This window comes from Cherax quadricarinatus, chromosome 80, assembly GCF_038502225.1.
Source record: "Cherax quadricarinatus isolate ZL_2023a chromosome 80, ASM3850222v1, whole genome shotgun sequence".
Classification (NCBI taxonomy): domain Eukaryota; kingdom Metazoa; phylum Arthropoda; class Malacostraca; order Decapoda; family Parastacidae; genus Cherax; species Cherax quadricarinatus.
Genome location: NC_091371.1, coordinates 19,625,780 through 19,643,346, shown reverse-complemented (window position 1 = coordinate 19,643,346; position 17,567 = coordinate 19,625,780). Strand labels below are relative to the sequence as shown.

At 39.6% G+C, this 17,567-nt stretch overlaps 1 protein-coding gene across 1 annotated transcript in view; it reads right to left on the bottom strand.

The window, feature by feature from the left end:
• Positions 1 to 14,693: 14,693 nt before the first annotated feature.
• The window catches only part of mRpL4 (mitochondrial ribosomal protein L4), a 42,752-nt gene continuing 39,878 nt past the window's right edge, over positions 14,694 to 17,567 (bottom strand). The window contains exon 8 of the mRNA XM_070102222.1: positions 14,694 to 15,632. Coding sequence (XP_069958323.1) covers positions 15,490 to 15,632 — 143 coding nt within the window. The 3' untranslated portion in view covers positions 14,694 to 15,489. The remainder of the gene's footprint in view (positions 15,633 to 17,567) is intronic.

The window sequence follows — 17,567 nt, the reverse complement described above, 5'->3', positions numbered from 1 at the left end:
TATAGGAATCAGCAAGAGCCAATGACCAACACACTGAAGTGTTTCAAGTAAATCGTGTGTAAGGACGAGCCAATTCTCCCAAGCAAACCTCAGGTTGTACTATGACTTAAGAAAAAAAAAAAAAGACGGTGATACTAAAATGTGAACAATAGCGTTAAGCAAGCTTAACCTAAAATCACATACGGTTTGTAATCATTTTTGTAATTGTATTTTCTTCTTTCAACAAAGCAACCGTATCCCACCGAGGCATAGTGGCCCAATGTATACAGAAGGGGTTACTAGCCCCTTGCTCCTAGCATTTTAGTCGCCTCTTACGACACGCATGGCTTAAGGAAGAAGAATTCTGTTCCACTTTCCCCATGTGTGTGTGTATGTCGTTAAAATGGTACAAAATAGATTGGCATATATAAATGTCGTGCCGCTAAAGCCGAATCGCAAAGTTTGGCCTATCTGGCAAGGGTGCACTTCGCTGAATTAGCAGAAAGTGTTTTTGCCATAAATAAGTGAAAATCGATCTGAGCTAACAAAAAAATTATACATCACAGATTTTAAGTAATATTAAATTTAAATTAATCTGTGATATATAAAGTAAAATTTAGTTAAAAAATTGCGTTACTTTAAGGGAGGTTAGGTGAGGTTTGAGGTTCTAAGTTAGTTTTGGTTCAAAAATAAATAAATGTTTATATCATTGTCAATGAATAAAAATGACTAACTTTCTATAAAAGAATTTTTTTGGGGAAAGTTAATTTCTTATAGTATTTCGACCTATTCGGCAAGTTCGCCTTGTTATGCATGAGACGCACACAATTTATTATTATTATCGGGCGTGTGTGCACGTGTTGCAATCCCGGGAATTATCGCCGCCCAGTCCGGTCTCAGATCAGGCTTCCTCAATTATAAGGAAAATATTACAGGAATAAGATCTATTAAGTAAATCAAAGTAAACAGTTAATGTAAGCAGTAGTTTGCAAGCTATACTTGCCATCTTACATGTTCATGAGACAAAGATCTACCATATTGCTATAGTCCAAAACTTTTTAAGAGGCTTCCGCTGCACACTTGTGACAGGACGGTAGTACCTCCCTGAATGCTTGCTATTTGCAAATATTCTACCTCTACTCCAAGCACTGAAAGAAATAGCGAACTGTTTTATTATCAGTAAGATGACTGAACTATTAGGAGTGTATCCATTATCAAACTATGGATTCATAGCACTGACTGCAATCTATGCACTGAATCGTTTCTGTAATACTGAGGGTTAGGGTTCTAACTACATATCCACAGGGGTGATGAAATGGCACTATATAAGGTGAAGTGCTCGTGCCCTCCCACTTGCAGAATGAGCTGCGGGCGCGCAGTAAATTTGCTGCTGCTGGCGGCAATAATTAATTAAAATTAAGGTCAGGGTTGGTCTTACTCTCTCAAAGGGGGATATGGAGAAGAAGAGAGAGAGAGAGAGAGTGAGAAGGGAAAATGCGAGAAGCGGAAAGTGAAGGGAAGGCGATGGATAAACGGGGCGAGGAATGGCTAGAGATTTTTTTTTTTTTGTAATTTCGCTTTTTAAGAAACTGGTATTTTCACACACCAATGGTAACCTAAACTTTTCTGTAAGCAGAATTCACCAGTGTTTTAAGTCTAAGCCAATAAAAAAGTCATTGAACCTGCTGTTATATTTACATGTAAAAATGGCAAATCGGCACCTACACATACCAATTATAATCCGACTTCCTCTAAGTCAGACGCATCAAAGCTAAGTTTGAAGCCGATCAGAGGGGGCATTCTAAAGTTATTGCACGTAAACTTTGGAAGGAAAAATTCTGGCAACCACCTTAACAATCGAATCTGGGTGATACTTAAAAGCCTCGTTACATTGGAAATAAACTTTAGGAATGGATCAGTGATTAACTCTCCCTCAATTTATCGCCCTCTTCCACTTTTAAATTTTAGATACCACTGTTTCTTTAATAATTAACCCACTGAGCCCTTAAACAAATAAATATCTTTATATCTAAATGGGTCGTCAGGCAAGGAAGCACCTGTCACTAGGGCCCGTTGCCAGCGAGGCAGGTTATGGGAGGTCATGGACGAAGATACAACACATGACACAAATAACCCGCACATAGAAGAGAGGGGGTTATTCGTGTGTTATCTGTGCGGGTTATTTGTGTATTGTTCCAGTCACGGTATTGCGCTTTTTTTTTTTTTGTTATTTATACAACACATGAGCTAGTGTAAGTCCTCAAGACATAAAATGTCACAATAACTTTCGTTGAGGAGTATGGGATATTTTTTTTTTATACGTCTAGGCTGAAGGCAAATTCTCATTGGCTTAGGCACATGCCTATAAACAGTGCAGACATTCATTCGCCCTCACTAATTCATCGATTGTTTTGGTCTTATTCACGCTCACTGTGTTTTGGCTCAGTCTGTTTCCTTACATCTTGGGAGAGTTGTGATCCTAGCCCATGGCCGAGTGACTCCTATCAGCTTGGGACTTGCACCGATAATTACAACTTACTTTCGGTGTTTCTGTGTCTCGTTAATGTAATGTATTTAGAGAATAAGAGTAAAATTATAATAAAAAAGATCAGTACTGTTTATTGTTCCCCTTGTGGATAATAGGTCCAACCCCTCACCCTCCCGTTTGAAGTGGCTTTCTTAGTTGTAGCGTTCGTGGAGGGTATAGACAACCCACGTGACCTATTCTTGTGTACCAGGACAAACAAAATAAGGGTGATGGCAACAACCTATATAACTTACGAGACCACATATAGTATCAGTATCCTATCCATCTCTTTCTCTGACTAATACTTGTTTAATGTATGTTATTTAAATGAAATATTGAAGCTGTAATGCTTAGGTATTTAATATTTTACATTAATCCCTATTTACACTGTTTAAAACTTAGACAAGCCTCTTTAAGTACGGTGTTAGATATTCGTAAGGTGTGTGCTCACCGATTTGTTTGAGTGGGTCTTTTTGGTTTTGGCCCAGCTTCCTCGACCATCCTGATCGACATCACTGACTTCTGGCTTACTGAGACTTGAAGTTGTGTAATGAGTTTGCTTCCACCACTGCCTCATAAGCCATTTCACTCTTCAACCACCCTGAGACTAAAGAAATACTTCCTTACATCCCTGTAGTTCATCTGCGTCTTCAGTTTCCACCGGTGTTCTCTTGATTCTGGTCCTTATTAAAATAACGTCCGCATCAATTCCTCTTACGATTTTATACATAGTAATCACGTACCCTTTTGTCCTCTCTAAGGTCTGTATGTACTCACCTATGTGGTTGTAGGGGTAGAGTCTTAGCTCTTGGCTCCGCCTCTTTGCTAGATGCTAGGTTCATTCCTGGTTTCGAGAGTATTATCGTACCTCTTTTTAAAGCTACATACGAATTTTGTCTCTACCACTTCACTCTCCAGGTAGTTCCACTTCCTGACTACTCTATGGCTGAAGAAATGCTTCTTAACGTTCCTGTGACTCCTCCGAGTTTTTAACATCCAACTGTGCTCTCGTGTTCCCGTTTCCCATCATAGTCAATCTGTCCCTATTTACCCTATCAATTCCTCTAAGTATTTTGTATAATGCTGTCATATCACCCTGAGTCCTTCTGTCCTCAAGTGAGTGTGTGTATTTATGCACATATGCTTGTTAATGCTTAAGGAAGTTTGTGTTTAAGTGTAAGCTCATGATGTCCTGTGTATTAACATGCATAGGCTTGGTGTTTCGTGTTCATTTTATATTTACCGTGATTATTTTCAACACCTTTGCAATGGTAAGTTAGCTTTTGCACCCTCCTGTTGGATTATTATTATAATTATAAGGATGCACTGAACCCGTATAGTAAGCAGCAAGTGGATTTTTTATGGAAGAGGCGCCAAATTCTTCTAACATCTTCAAAATTTTATATAACCTGAGCACTGCTAAATTTCGAAGAAGCCCTGACTCGCTGAACTCCATATTAAATATTAAACTATTACATGCCTTAAACAATTTGAACACAGGATTCATACCACACTAAAAAACAGATATAACCTCATTTTAATAATATGGCGGTAAAAAAATTGCAGAAAAAATCTTGACTGATAATACTAACTTCACACATCACCGATATCTTTAGTGCTAAAAATTAGATTTGATAAAAATAAGGGATAAATTCTGCACAACAAAGGGCAACACGGGTTTAGAGCAGATCGCTCCTGCTGCTTGCAGTTGCTCGAGTGTACACCATGACTAGTTCTTCGACTACAAAATGCCGCCGTAATATACAACTGAAAAACTTTCGACAACTTTCGACATTGTGTGGCAGCATACAAAAATGTGCAAAATGAATAACTAGATCGAGGGTAAATACACTCTTTATTTTATAACATATCGAACCCAGAATAATAGTAAAGTAAAATCAGAGGTTGCCTTGTGAAAAATTGTTTCAATAAACTATGCTAGTCCAAATAACCACAGGGAGTGTTCAAGTGACAAAGTTACCAGTTACAGTCATGCTATGGGCAATAAGTTACTGTCCTCGATGACGCACTGACTTTCTTGGGTTATCCTGGGTGGCTAACCCTCCGGGGTTAAAAATCCGAACGAAATCTTATCTTATCTTAACCTAATCTAGTAACCTCGCCAGTTGAAGAACACCCCCTGAGCAAGCAGACAAAAAAAAGGTATCTCTTGAATTAATAAATGTTTTACATAAACTACAAAAAATCACTTGCCTCAGTCCGTGCGAGTCTCTTCAGACCCCTTAGAAAAAGAATTGACACTAATATACCTGTACATACATGGCAACAAGGATGTCGGTGATTTAAAAGGCAAAAAGAAGCAGACAGGTATTATGGCAGACTATGCGAACTGTGTGTATATTATATAAATATTGTCTAGTTTATATATAAAACGTTTTATCCATTAACGAGTTATTTTATGCTGCAACAACAAAATAATAATGCATGATAACTCCGACAGCAGATGATATACAAGCTAACCACGGGGAAAACAATGATAAAGCCTCGTGCAGGTGAAGCGCCATAATAAAAATGGCGCCATTTGATGTCTAACTCAGCCTCCTTCTCGAGAAGACCCGTGCTGGAAGCAGCATCTGAATTTTCAGTCATTAACCTAGGAGGACGAGAGGCAATTAGGTTTGATCCGAAAAAGAGTAGAGTGGCTACAATTCCCTGGATCAAAAACCTTTCACCAGTATTTAGACACCTCCCCTCTTCTCATTTACATTCATGGCGGGAAGCGCTAAATCTGTAGTAGGGAGATAGAAAGCATCCAGGCACGATTCAAGGAATTCGAGAATAGGTCTAATTCCTTGGATCAAGAGCCTCTCACTAGCACCAAGGAACCTCCCATGAGGGGTATATCTCCCTTGATTATTATTATTATTATCAAAAAAGAAGCGCTAAGCCACAAGGACTATACAGCATATCTCCCTTGAAGGATATGGCGGGAAAAAAAAAAAAAAAAATAAGAAAAACCTGTTACTTACCGACCTCCATATCCCGGGTAATAACGTCCAACTCGCTGTAAATCTTGCTAAAGGTCTCACTGAGTGCACTATGGTTACTAAGGTTCACTTTCTATTATAAAAAACTTAATCGCGTTCGTGTCAACAGGTGTTGCTGGAGGTGTAAGTGACGAGCGAGTAACTTCACCGTCACCATGATGGACACTATGTCTCCACCTGCCACAACCCTCAACACTCTGGGTACATCAACATGTACTACAAAACTTTTATATTAAACAGTGTGTCGCTCTGGATTAACCCTTATAAAAATTTGAACCCTAATAAAGCTTATACTCGAGCGAAACGTCATTTGAAATAATTTTTCTCTGTATTATGCCTTTATATACACTTTATGGCTTCTTAAACCAGTCACCATTAACATTTCCTGCCAAGGCAGAGTGGTCAAATATACAGAGTTGTATTAAAAAATTAAGTCGATAATGCTTGCGAAATAACAGATGTATTCAGGGAAATCAACTTCGTATTCATTTTACGTTTTATTTTTCATTAAAACTTGCCCAACAGCCTAATGGGTACCCTTTTCTAGGAAACTACGCAATTTAATAGTCTTGTATTGCCCAACCTGCCTGAAATAATCCTGTTTTTAGCTATTATTATTAGTATCTTTCATTTATGTTAATCGTGTGATATTACGGTTGATTTTTACAGAATTAAAGCAAAAATGTAAATGATAGGCTTGTTCAAATGGTCGTTTGTTTTATAAATTTAAATCACTATTCTGCCTAACACTAGGTATATACACCAGGTGTCTCTCTCTCATTGTATATACAAAGGTATGTGTGTGTATATACATTGAGATGTATATCTGTATATATAGAGCCGTGTATCTGTATATACACTGCGCTGCATGACCTCCGTAGGTTTAGCGCTTTGATAATAATAATAATAATAATGTATATAAACTGAAAGGTATGTACTCGTATATACACAGAGGTGTATATCCAGCGAGTGGCGTGTATCTCTCAGTGTGTATACAGCAAGAGGTATTTATCAGTATATATAGTGAGAGGTGTGTACATGCAGCGAGAGGTGTGTATCTCAGCATATATCCAGTGAGAAGTGTCTTTTTCTGTGTATGTATTGCGAGAGATGTGTATATCTGTATATCCAACGAAATATGTGTATCTCAGTATATATACAACGAACGGTGTGTACTTGTCAGTGTATATAGTGTGTGTATCTCGGTATATTTACTGTACACTGAGATAGTGTAATGTGTATATACTACAGTGCATATGCTACACGGAGATGAATATGTATATATACATTGAGAAGCTTGTATCTGTCCATATACACTAATGGGTTGTGTGTATATATTCCCAAGGCACTGTAAGATGCTTATGGGTTTAGCGTTTACTCATAAATTATAATAATCAACTTAACCCATACATCAGGCCTGCCACCTCACACGTATTTGTCACAATCATAATTCACATGCCTGAAGATATACCAGACAAATAAACAGCTATGAACTGAAACCCCTCAAGGAAGGTTCCTTGATGTTGGTGAGGGGCTCTTGATTTAGGGAATTGGATCTGTGCTCCAGTTCCCCGAATTAAGCCTGAATGCCTTCCACATATGTATAATCCTTTTATTCCCCCTTGATTATAATAATAATATGAACTGAATACTGTGTAAAACATTTTATATATTTTATGTATTATTATTATATTCATAAAGACATGGATAAACCCATATGAGTCACGCATCCATAATCCACAAGATTCCAAAGAAATTTACACAAGAGAAACTACAGGAATACTAGGTTAAACGTACTGAAAAATATTACTATTGTATTTTGCGGAGACCCTAAATCTGTTGAGCTCATACAGCAACAGAGAAATGAGTCAGGTTTGATACAAGGGCAGAAGGGCGTTGACAAGGCCAATGAAGGGGTAAATAAGAGATTTGTGGTTGAATTATCATAATCAAAACTAAGCAATAAGCCCAGAAGGGTCATACAGTGCTGTCACTGGTTGAAGGTAAAACATCTACTGGGGCAATTTGCTTATAGACAGGAGAGAGATACGGTTCAAGAGGGGCTCCAACATGTGCAAGAGGGCACTGAGTCAGTAGCTTCAATATAAGGTCATGTTTTGCAGTGTGCTCACTTCAGAGATATCATGGACCACATCTGGAACAGGGGATGACTGAGAACAATAAACAAATGGAGGAGGGTACACCTGTATAAGTATGGGCAGTACTGATTTTTTTTATATAATCATGGGGAAGTACTGAGCCATAGGGGTCATATAGTGCCTGGAGAATGAGATATTGCTGCTGGACCTATTGTGTGTGTCTACAATCTTTTGGCTACTGGCCACATGATGGGTATAGGGTGCATATTAAATGCTATCACACAAACGGGTGTATCCCCGTTGGTGGGTGTTGATGGAAGATGGGGGCATGTAGACCTTTGCCTCCACCTCCATAATGGGTGCCAAAGTCCTCTGGAAAGAACTAGTAACTGAACACAAAGAAGAAAAATGTTGGAGTGTGAGCAGGGTAACATTTATGAAGGGATTCGGGGAAACCAGTTAGCTGGACTTGAATCCTGGAGGTGGAAAGTACAGTCCCTGCACTCTGAAGGAGGGGTGGGGATATTTGCATTTTGAACTGTAGTTTCAGCACGTCTCTGGCAAGAGAGGGATGGAGTGTGAGATGACAAAAGTGTTTCTTCTTTTTTGGGTCACCCTACCTTGGCGGGAGACGGCCAGTGTGTTAAATATATATAAAAAAAATTATAACCAATATCTTAAGTCCACACCTACCACTAAACCCAACAAGGTAAGGTACAACATGGAGTGGATATACATATGCAGTAGACTTACTTACTCATGCTGGGCAGGTCTTAATCACATCTATTACACAAAAACAGATGAGCACTGCAGTTAGCCTACTGGTCATTTCTGTTCAAGTCCTATACATACCCATTACATAAGAAAATAAGAATAAAGGATCACTGCAATAAGCCTAGTGGCCCATGCTGGGCAGGTTTACTCTCACCCAATCATTGCATAAGAATACAGGTGCACTGCAACAACCTCACTGGCCAGCTTGAGGCATGCCCCACTCACATCCAATATGTGTTTGGTAGAGATCAGTGGGGGGATGGTTAGCCCTGAGGAAAAGGATGGTGGGACAAGCAGGTGACACTCTCTACTTAAATGCATGTAGTACTAAATTGTGAATTTGCATATATTATATACATACCAATTACCATTTTTGAGGATTCTGCCCTATTATTATGGGGAGCACTAAACCTGTAGGAATTATACAGTGACTGTGGGGGGGGGGAAGGGAATGGAAGGCATTCAGACTCAGTTCAGGGAACTGGAGTATATATCCAATTCCCTAGATCAAGAGCCTCTCAGCAGCATCAGGGAACTTTCCCTGAGGGGTTCTGCCCTATCAAGTCTTGCCTGAGACGACTCTTGACAGCCTGGTTAGCCAACTTCTTAATGTCTGCATCACATCCTAGCTGATCATGCACTTCCTGCAGGTATTGATCTAGTTTTTTTATACCATATAGGAGTGATTGGTGGAATGATGAGGCAAAGGGTGCGATAAAAGAGAAAAAGGTAGCTTATGACAGGTTTTTACACAGCAGAAGTGATATAAGAAGGGCAGAGTATATGGAGAGTAAAAGAAAGGTGAAGAGAGTGGTGAGAAAGTGCAAAAGGAGAGCAAATGACAGAGTGGGAGAGGCAATGTCAAGAAATTTTGCTGAGAATGAGAAAAAAATTTGAAGTGAAATAAACAAGTTAAGAAAGCTAGGGAACGAATGGATTTGTCAGTTAAAAACAGAGTAGGGGAGTTGGTAGATGGGGAGCTGGAGGTATTGGGTAGATGGCGGGAATATTTTGAGGAACTTTTAAATGTCGATGGAGAGGGAGGCAGTAATTTCATGCACTGGCCAGGGAGGTATAACATCTATTAGGAGTGAAGAAGAGCAGGATGTGAGTGTGGGAGAGGTGTGTGAGGCATTACACAGAATGAAAAGGGGTACAACAGCTGGAACTGACAGGATCATGACAGAAATGTTAAAAGCAGGGGGAGATAGTTGGAGTGGTTGGTATTTTTGTCTAATAAATGTATGAAAGAGGGGAAGGTACCTAGAGATTGGCAGAGAGCATGTATAATTCCTTTATATAAAGGGAAGGGGGACGAAAGAGACTAAAAATTATGGGGGAATAAGTTTACTGAGTTCTAGGTAGTAGGTTGATAGACAGCAACCGCCCAGGGAGGTTCTACCGTCCTGCCAAGTGAGTGTAAAAGGGAAGCCTGTAATTGTTTTACATGATGGTAGGATTGCTGGTGTCTTTTTATTGTCTCATACACATGCAAGATTTCAGGTACATCTTGCTACTTCTACTTACACTTAGGTCACACTACACATACATGTACAAGCATATATATACACACCCCTCTGGGTTTTCATCTGTTTTCTTTCTAGTTCTTGTTCTTGTTTATTTCCTCTTATCTCCATGGGGAAGTGGAACAGAATTCTTCCTCCGTAAGCCATGCGTGTTGTAAGAGGCAACTAAAATGCCGGGAGCAAGGGGCTAGTAACCCTTTCTCCTGTATAAATTACTAAATTTAAAAAAGAGAAACTTTTGTTTTTCTTTTTGGGCCACCCTGCCTTGGTGGGATACGGCCGGTTTGTTGAAAGAAAGAAGTTTACTGAGTATACCAGGTAAAGTGTATGGTAGAAAGAAAGAATTAGAGGTAAGACAGAGATCAGGATTGCAGTTGAGCAAGGAGGCTTTAGAATGGGTAGGGGATGTGTAGATCAGGTGTTTACATTGAAGCATATATGTGAACAGTATTTAGATAAAGTTTTCATTGCATTTATGGATTTAAAAAAGCATATGATAAGAGTGGATAGGGGAGCAGTGTGACAGATGTTGCAAGTGTATGGAATAGGTAGCAAGTTACTAAATACTATAGTTTTTATGAGGATAGTGAGGCTCAGGTTAGGGTGTATAGGAGAGAGGAAGATTACTTCCCAGTAAAAGTAGGTCTTAGGCAGGGATGTGTTATGTCACCATGGTTGTTCAACATATTCATAGATGGGGTTGTAACAAAAGTAAATGCTAGGGTGTTGGGGAGAGGGGTGGGATTAAATTATGGGGAATCAAATAAAAAATGGGAGTTGACACAGTTACATTTTGTGATGATATTGTGCTTTTGAGGGATTCTAAAGAAAAGTTGCAAAGGTCAGTGAACAAGCTTGGGAGGGTGTGTGAAGGCAGAAAGTTGAAAGTGATATAGATAAGAATAAGGTGATGAGGGTATCAAACAATTTAGATAAAGAAAAATTGGATATCACTTTGGAGGGAGGGAGTATGGAAGAAGTGAATGTTTTCAGATATTTGGCAGTTGACTTGTCAGCAGATGGGTTTATGAAGGATGAGGTAAACCATAAAATTGATGAAGAAAAAAAAAGCGAGTGGTGCGTTGAGCTATCTGTGGAGACGAAAAACATTATCCATGGAGGCAAAGAAGGGAATATACGAGAGTATAGTGGTACCAACACTCTTATATGGGTGTGAAGCATGGGTTGTAAATGCTGCAGTGAGGAGGCAACTGGAGGCAGTAGAGATGTCCTGTCTAAGGGCAATGTGTGGTGTAAATCTTATGCAGAGAATTTGTAGTGTGGAAATTTGGTGTGGAGTTACTAAAAGTATTGGTTAGAGGGCTGAAGAGGAGCTGTTGAGGTGGACTGGTCATTTAGAGAGAATGGAACAAAGTAGAATGACTTGGAGAGCATATAAATCCGTTGGGGAAGGAAAGCAGGATAGGGGTCGTCCCTGAAAAGGTTGGAGGGAGGGGGTAAAGGAAGTTTTGTGGGTGAGGAGCTTGGACTTCCAGCAAGCGTGCGTGAGTGTGTTAGATAGGAGTGAATGGAGACCAATGGTTTTTGGGACCTGACGAGCTGTTGGAGTGTGAGTAGAGTAATATTTTGTGAAGGAATTCAGGGAAACCGGTTAGCCGGACTTGAGCCCTGGAAATGGGAAGTACAATGCCTGCACATTACAGGAAGGGTTTAGGATATTGGCCATTTGGAAGGATGTCTAAATTGTCATATCTGAGCGCCTCTGCAAAGACAGTGATTATGTATGAGTGATAGTGAAAGTGTTGAATGATGATGAAAGTTTTTTCTTTCTTTTTTTGGTCACCCTGCCTAAGTGGGAAATGGCCGATGTGTTAATAACCAAAAAAAATATAATCATATGGGAGCAAGGGGCTGGTAACCCCTTCTGTACAAATTACCAAATTTAAAAAGAAAAACTCGTTTTTTCTTTTTAGACCACCCTGCTTAGGTGGGATATGGCCAGTTCATTGGAAAAAATACATAATCATATGCATTAAAAGTTTCCATAAAACTATAAAAAGAACTGTCTAATGAATCAGTGCTTCTCATGCACCAATACATTTTAAATGGCATATTTAGTAATTAATTTGCTAAGAAAAATTATATAAACATGTACAGCCCTTCTAAAAATCTTAACCAAATACAGTGGACCCTCAACCAGCGATATTAATCCATTCCTGAGAGCTCATTGTTAATCGAAAAAATCGTTAGTCAAGTTAATTTTCCCCGTAAGAAATAATGGAAATCAAATTAATCCGTGCAAGACACCCCAAAGTATTGAAAAATAAAATTTTTACCACATGAAATATTAATTTTAATACACACAAACTGAAGAAGACATGCACAGTTACATGACACTTACCTTTATTGAAGATCTGGTGATGATTGATGGGATGGGAGGAGGGGAGACCGTTGATCTTGTTAGTGTTTAGAAGGGGAATCCCCTTCCATTAGCACTTGAGGTAGCAAGTCTTTTTCTGGGGTTACTTCCCTTGTTCTTTTAATGCCACTAGGACCAGCTTCAGAGTCACTGGACTTCTGTCGCACAACATATCTGTCCATAGATACCTGTACCTCTCGTTCCTTTATGACTTTCCTAGTGTTTCACAACATTGTCAGTGTACAGGTTGCTAACACGGCTTGCAGTAGCTGTGTCAGGGTGATTTTCATCAAAAAAGGTTTGCACTTCAAGCCACTTTGCACACATTTCCTTAATCTTAGAAGTAGGCAGCTTCTTCAATTTCTCTATCCCCTCCTCCGAAGCAGTTTCCTCAGGTCTGCCTTCTTGCTGTTCAAGATGATCTAGCAGCTCATCAGTGGTTAGTTCTTCATTGTCCTCCTCCACCAGCTCTTCCACATCCTCCCCACTAACCTCCAACCCCAAGGACTTCCCCAATGCCACAATGGATTCTTCAACTGGCATAGGATTCTCAGGGTTAGCCTCAAACCCTTCAAAATCCCTTTTGTCTACACATTCTGGCCACAGTTTTTTCCAAGCAGAGTTCAAGGTCCTCTTAGTCACTTCCTCCCAAGCCTTACCTATAATGTTTACACAATTGAGGATGATAAAATGAGTTTCTGAGGTCACTACAAAGCACCTTTCAAACATAGCTTTTGTGTACAGTTTCTTGAAGTTGGAAATGACCTGCTGGTCCATGGGCTGCAGGAGAGGAGTGGTATTAGGAGGCAAAAACTTCACCTTAATGAAGCTCATGTCCCTAGAAAGTCGCTCTGCCAAGTCTGAAGGATGACCAGGAGCATTGTCTAATACCAGGAAGCACTTAAGGTCTAATTTCTTTTCAATTAGGTAATTTTTCACATTGGGGGCAAATGCATAGTGTAACCAGTCATAGAAAAAGTCCCTAGTGACCCATGCCTTACTGTTTGCCCTCCACAGCACACACAAATTAGCCTTGACGACATTGTTTTTCCTGAACACTCTGGGAGTTTCAGAGTGATACACCAATAAAGGCTTCACTTTGCAATCACGACTAGCATTGGCACACATCAACAGAGTAAGCCTGTCTTTCATAGGCTTATGTCCTGGGAGTGCCTTTTCCTCCTGAGTAATGTACGTCCTGCTTGGCATTTTCTTCCAAAACAGGCCTGTTTCGTCACAATTAAAAACTTGTTCAGGTTTCAGTCCTTCACTGTCTGTGTACTCCTTGAATTCCTGCACATATTTTTCAGCCGCTTTGTGGTCCGAACTGGCAGCCTCACCATGCCTTATCACACTATGCCACTACGCTTCTTAATCTCTCAAACCAACCTTTGCTGGCCTTAAATTCACTCATTTCACCACTAGTTGCAGGCATTTTTTTAATTAAATCGTCATGCAACTTCCTAGCCTTTTCACATATGATCGCTTGAGAGATGCTATCTCCTGCTATCTGTTTTTCGTTTATCCACACCAATAAGAGTCTCTCAACATCTATCACTTGCGATCTCTGTTTCGAAAACACAGTTGCATCTTTGGCAAGAACAGCTTCCTTGATTGCCGTTTTCTTGGACACAATAGTAGCGATGGTTGATTGGGGTTTATTATACAACCTGACCAGCTCAGAGACACTCACTCCACTTTCATACTTAGCAATGATCTCTTTCTTCATCTCCATAGTAATTCTCACCCTTTTTGCTGTAGGGTTGGCACTAGAAGCTTTCTTGGGGCCCATGGTGACTTATTTTGCAGGTGCAATCACTACAAAGGCTGTGATAATATGAAATGTTCCAGTTGTATGTTTGGAAGCGACCGCGGTGGCTGGCTTGTAAACACTGGCACCCATGGGACAAGTGAGGCGCGCTCAGGCCAAAGTGGACGCGTCTCGTACGGAACGAATAGCGCTGGTCGGGTTTTTAAGCTCTAGTCGAGGCAAAATTTTTGCGTTAAAATGTATCGCTAGTCAGATTTATCGTTAATCGATGCCATCACTGGTTGAGGGTCCACTGTAAATGTATACTCTAATATTGTTTCATTAAGCATTATTTAATTTCAAGCAAGTGGATTTCAGTAGTAGAGTGTATTTGACTATCTCTAGTTAGGAATTATTAACCCTTAAACTGTCCAAGCAGATCAACGTTCACATGCGTGGCGCTACAAAAGTAGATCTACTTTTTTTTTTTTTACATATTTTCAAACATAACAAAAAAAAAGTAGATCAAAGTTTTTTTTACATGTTTTCAAATGTAAAAAAAAAATAGATCTACTTTTTTTACATACTTTCAAATATTGAAAAAACGTATATATACATTTGAACCGTTTACGGGTTAAAAAAAAAAACAATACTGTAGACTGATTTAATTCAAAATAACTACTGGTACTACATACAGAGTATTTATTTACACAAAGTGAAACAAATGTACCGCTAATTTCCTCATCCAAGTACACTACAATAAGTCCATGTTCTTAGAGAGTTAATGGAAAATTTTACATTGTGAGTTGCTATTAAACAAAAGTTTATGCAATAATTGGGGGTTTACATCCTGTAGAACCTAATCTCTCTCTCTAAAAAAGATCACTACTTTTATTTTTTGTCTAAAATATAGTACTATACATGAGCATCAGAAATATAACATTATGTTATGGACATTGGAGATCCTATTAAATTTTTATTTCAGCCTTCATTTCTAATGTCACAGGCTCCCTAATGAATTTTATAATAGCACCATCACTATTTGTAAAACTTTTATTCTCATCAGACATAACTAGCAAGTTATAAACTCCAAATTGTTAGAAAACAATAAAAGCTTTCACAAGATGCACACCAGAACAGAGCATAAGGTGATCTGATTAGGTAATGTGTTGACTTATTTGCACTCATTTTTTACACGTGTTCATTTTTGTTTTAAAGAGATTACAGATGAGTATGTACCAAGTGGAAGGTACATACTTCATTAAAAATGTCCATGTGAGCAAAATTTCATAATACTATACAAATTTTTGAAGAACAAGAACTGCCTGTTTAATGTTTCTGACTAAACACAACAGCAATTTGAACATTTTAATTTATCAAGACAGAGTGTAATACAATTGATATATTATTTGTTTACTATTATCATGACAGAAAACTGCATTAGTATTATTTATTGTAGCATTTTGCACAGTTAATTAAATGATAATCTGGCTTATTGAGGTGATGCAATATCCTCTCCTCAATACATTGACTGGCAGACACAGTAAGAACTACTGTATTATGCTTTAACATGCTGTACACATTCAGTCCTGGAAAAGAGAAAACTCATTAATTTTCTTTTCATATCTATTTATTAATTTCATCCTTTACTGGCAATGCATTAAACTAACACTGTAAATAGCTTCACATTAACTATGTAACAATTTTTATTAGGCAGTTTATTAATCCTAGTTTATTACCCCTTTTCCTAGTTTTAGTCTGTACAAAATAGTGCCATATCATTATAATAAAAAAACAGCTAAACCGACAAGGGTCATGCAGCGCTGCGGGGCAGAAAATAGAGCCGGGGCTTTAAACAGCTAGGTGGAGAGGGGATCAGAGGTAAGGGGAGAAAAATGCTGGAAGGTATGCTAAGGGCTATGTGTCACAGTTTGTACAGTAAAGCAGTTGCTGACAAAATGTCAAAAAGTGATTGTAAGTCAAAGGAAAGGCTGTCCGCAAGGAGGGAAGGTAAGGTTGGAGCAGTAGGGTGGCGGCATCACTGGAGGTAAATCCTGCGAGTTTGCTGGTAAACCAGACAATCCACAAGAAGGTGAAAAACTGAAATAGGTACCCGACGAACCTCACAGAGAGAAATAGGGTGTCGTTCCATGAGATACCCATGGGTAAGGTGGGTATGGCCGATGCATAGATGGGAGAGCACAGTTTCCCAAGTATAGCAACGGCGATAAGATGGCCACAAACCTAAAAGCGGTTCAATACAGTGCAATTTGTTAAGGTGCATGTCTGACCACTGTTGTTGCCAACGGCCACGAAGACGGGCAGAGATGACTAAAATAATCCCTTAACAGAATACCACTATAGTAAACCGGAAGATCATGTACCACTGACTGCGCAGCAACATCCACCTGTTCACTGCCCTACACATCAAAGTGTCTAGGGACCCAACAGAAAACGACGTCTTTGTTTTTACTAGCCACACGGCGCAACCATAGTTGAATACAAAGGACCAATGGATGAGGGGAATCAAATTGTTTAATGGCTTGTAAAGCGCTGGGGAAATCTGAAATGATCACTGAGGCTGAAAAGGAAAACTGTTGGGGAATTGTAAGCACTGGAGGAATGTGAAGAGACTTGGGCTTATGAGACAGGTTCAACTTTGCAGGTGATAGGCATGAAGAAGATGCAGGCATGTGAGGCCTTGCAGACTGAGAAACTAGTAGATGAGAAGAAGTAGAGGTAGGAATAGGTAAGGAGGTGGGGGTTTCAGAGGGTAGAACCGCAAAAGAATTAGAGACGGGGGTGACCCCAGAAGACATGACACCAGAGGAGCTGGTAGGTGGGGGGACCGGCAAGGTTGGAGGTCTCCTAGCTACTTGAGAATAAGGGACATGAGAAAGATTTCCTTGGAGGTGGATTTCTCGTTCATTAAGGTAGACCTGACATTGGCGGGAAAAGGAAGGATGAGGTTCATTGCAATTGAGACAAGTGGGGGAAAGACTGCAAGATGTATTGGCATGATCCGTGGCACCGCAGATCGGTACTCCGTCACAGATCTGCAGTATTTAGCGGGGTGTCCGAAGCGCCAACAATTTCAACACTGTTGGGGAGTAGGGACCACTTTCCAGATCTCTAGGTAATGGCCCGCGATATAAATGGAGGACGGGAGTTCACGGCAGTCAAAGGTTAAGTGGGCGATGTTACTGGGAAAGCGCCTTCGCCCGCGAGCAGGCAAGACATATGTATCCACTTTGAGAATTGGAAGATCCTGAATGGCTAATTCCTCCAAAATATCATCACTGCAAGGGAGAAAATCACTCTGTACAATGGTAAGCGGTAAAACTACCTTACCACTGCAAGAATTGAGAGTAGCATGCTTGTGAACTGTGATCGGAATGTTATCAAAAAAAGTAAGATGGGAAAGATCATGAGCTTGTTCTGCATTCTGAACTGTAACGATGCATACACCGCTTTGAAGAACGTGAAAGGATATATTTTGGACAACGTCATAAAAGAGCTTTACC